The 3,081-nt window shown below is 40.3% G+C and overlaps 1 protein-coding gene across 1 annotated transcript in view; it reads left to right on the top strand.

Annotated features, from left to right (window-relative positions):
• The first annotated feature begins 2,075 nt into the window (after positions 1–2,075).
• The window catches only part of LOC101854582 (NADPH oxidase 5-like), a 37,562-nt gene continuing 36,556 nt past the window's right edge, over positions 2,076–3,081 (top strand). Inside the window, exon 1 of the mRNA XM_035970662.1 lies at positions 2,076–2,824. Coding sequence (XP_035826555.1) covers positions 2,076–2,824 — 749 coding nt within the window. The remainder of the gene's footprint in view (positions 2,825–3,081) is intronic.

The following is a 3,081-nucleotide window of genomic DNA, read 5'->3' as shown; positions in this document are numbered from 1 at the left end:
ACCGCCCCCACTTCCCCCAAATGAAATCTTAGATTTAAGAAAATTGAAACCAACAATTTAGACGGTTCTTACATGGAATTGTTTCTAATAAATAAAGTAGGTGTTTCTGGACTGAAAAAGGCCAACATGTAATAATCGGTTGAATACTCTAGAATTGACCTCTTCTACTCTAGCTAATTGCCATGGTATGCCTAGCCTCAAAGCAGACTTTTGAAATAAAGTTTTAGAAATATGATTCTTTAATTTGAAACAGAGAAAGCCTTCCCTCCCCCACCCCCTCCGAAATTTTTTTTTAAAAACCTCCAGCATTTATTGTACCTTAATTGTACTGATATCTGCAGGGTTTGCTGTAAACGCCTTCCTCTTTTCCAACACTTGATTCAATTGTCTACCCGAATTACCAGTTCGTGATTTGACCAAGTGGGAAGGCCAAGTTTCCCTTACATTTCGAAAGAGCTATAATAATGAAGTACAAATAATATTTCTTGCAAGTTGTTATTGTCGTGATTAGGGAAATGATGTCAACTTACATTTAAATTTATGAAATAAAAAGTCCCTCCAAAATATAAAAAAACAACGAAACCAAACCAAAATCAAAACAAAACAAAGCAAAACAAAACAAGAACCCCCCCCCAAACCACAGACCGTTTATGTACTCGTTCTTTACTCGTGACTTACGGTAAGTAGCTTTAAAAAATGTAATATAGGAAACAGAAACTTTTCTTGCTTAAACGTGTTTTCTAGGGTAACGCAATTAAACATCAATTGATAGACGGAGACATGTTATATTCCAAGACCTATTGTGTGGCTCAACAACAGCGTATGAGTGCGATTGAAAGAGGTGGTGGGGGTGGCGTCCGTTACAATTTAGTTTTTTATCCACCATCATCGTTGGCTTTCTCACCCTGGATCAGGGTAAGGGTATAGACCACGAACAAACACTTTCCACTTTTTCCTGCCCTGGGCTAGCCTCTTGGTGTTATTCCTCGTCTTCCCATTTTTCTGCACATAGATTTCTTTGACTCTTCTCCAGGTTCCACGTGATCTTCCCTTTGATATTTTCCCCGGTGGGTTCAAATCCAACACTTTCCTTGTTATGCAGCTTCCTGATTTCCTAAGAGTATACCCCATCAATTACCATCGCCTTCTTCCCACCTCATCTCTGACTGTTCTCCTTACCACTTTCTCGTTGGTGACCCTATCTGTCCATCTGATCCAAGTTAACTTCCTTAGACACTTGTTCAAGAAACCTTTATGCAATTCTCACATCCATACAACAAGACCGACTTCACATTTGAGTAGGAAATCACCAGCTTCTTTCCGAGTGAGATATCCCTGGTGCTCCAAATCGAATTCAAAGATATTATAACATATATATTTTTACAATATTTGTGTATTCCAGCAGAAGGTTATATGTCAAGTCGTTTCAGAAGTTTCCAATAAACATATTTTGGAAATCTAAAGGAACAAAAAGCTGCGGTTTTCTTCCTCATCCGTTTTCTGGATGTAATACCGATGATAATGTAAATTATTCCTATTCCTTCTACTCTCGGGTTTTCCGTTTCCGTAATCAAGAACATCTGAAACTTTTATTTTGAAAAGCCTTAGAGCTTTCGTTTTTGTTAGTAGTCATATTTTGTCGTTTTGGGGGCAAAAATAGTAACACATATGTTTTCCTTTATTTTCCATTGACAAATGAAAAAGACGTTTCAATGATGTTAAAGCTTGATATTTACCCAAGCGTATTTGAACTACCTTTTATATACACTTGTTATCATTCGAACCAGTGCAAAAATATTACCATTTTAAAGCATTAACATTGTTTTGGGCCAAACTGTACACTTATCACTCCCAAACCTACCCTCGTTTTTCTGAAGTCTTTGTTTGAAATTTTCTATTTGCAACTGTGTAGGTGACAAGCACTCGCTAAACCATATTCATACCATCAGATCACATGATAATGATAGTCTCCTTTTCTTCCCATCCAGAGTTACGTGATCTGACCGTCGGTCTTTGACACCTGTCCTCCCTGGAGTATTGTCCATCAAGGAGTCTCTGGTCATCAAAATAACAACATGCTGCCAAATCAGAAAGTCTCCACGGGGCGGGAAAAAGCGCCCCCGCTGAAGACTCGGAAGATCCTGGTCTCAGAGTTCGGTGGGCCGCAAACGCTAGATCCTGGCCCAAGGAGTAATACCTGTCTCAGTCTGGGCGATGTGATCTATGAGAATACTAAAGCTGAACAAAGTGCAGAGGAAGAAGCAAAAACACGCGAAACGAGGCCCAAAAACAACACAGGCAAAGAAAGCATCATCAAAACAGGGAGAAAAAATAACACAGACGACGGTGGGAATTCAAAAGAAAAGGACGGCGCAAACGACAACTTGCCCGGGGACATTTTGAACGCTAAAGTAATCAGTAGTAGGGCGCCACTTAAGACATTAGGAAGTGCTAAAAACAATCATGGTACCGAGGGGAGAACTGTTAGTCCTCAGGACTCGGCTAAAGAAAATTCTTTAACTTCTAGTGGGAAGAAGTCAAAGTCAAATAATCACCGAAAAGACAAAAAGGGTGACGATTCATCGAAAAAGACACCAACAAACGAGACAGCTAAAACGTCCCCGAGTTTGCATAAGCACTCCAAGTTTGCAAGTCTTAAAACCCGGAGAGAGAGCGGGGTATTTCTGTTGTCGGACACAGCCTTAACCTACGACAAGATTCCTGGCCTACCGTCCCCCGGAAATTCGATTCCCGGATCTTCTAGCACCTCGACTTCCGGATCAAGCAGAGCCAGTGTTAGGACAAATGGTAGTAAAACTTCCATGTAAGTTCTTTTGTAGTAAAATGTAGTTATAAATGTACTTTTGTCTAATAAATTCCTTATTTACCTAAACGCTATGCTTTTCACAAAAATACTCTCGCCACCCTGTAACTATCCGCCCAACACGCATTGATCCATCCATCCATCCATCTATCCATCCATCCGTCCGTCCATCCATCCATCCATCCATCCATCCATCCATCCATCCATCCATCCATCCATCCATCCATCCATCCATCCATCCATCCATCCATCCATTC

This window comes from Aplysia californica, unplaced genomic scaffold, assembly GCF_000002075.1.
Source record: "Aplysia californica isolate F4 #8 unplaced genomic scaffold, AplCal3.0 scaffold00303, whole genome shotgun sequence".
NCBI classification, from domain to species: domain Eukaryota; kingdom Metazoa; phylum Mollusca; class Gastropoda; order Aplysiida; family Aplysiidae; genus Aplysia; species Aplysia californica.
The sequence above is the reverse complement of the archived record's forward strand: the minus strand, read 5'-3'. Positions and strand labels throughout refer to the sequence as shown.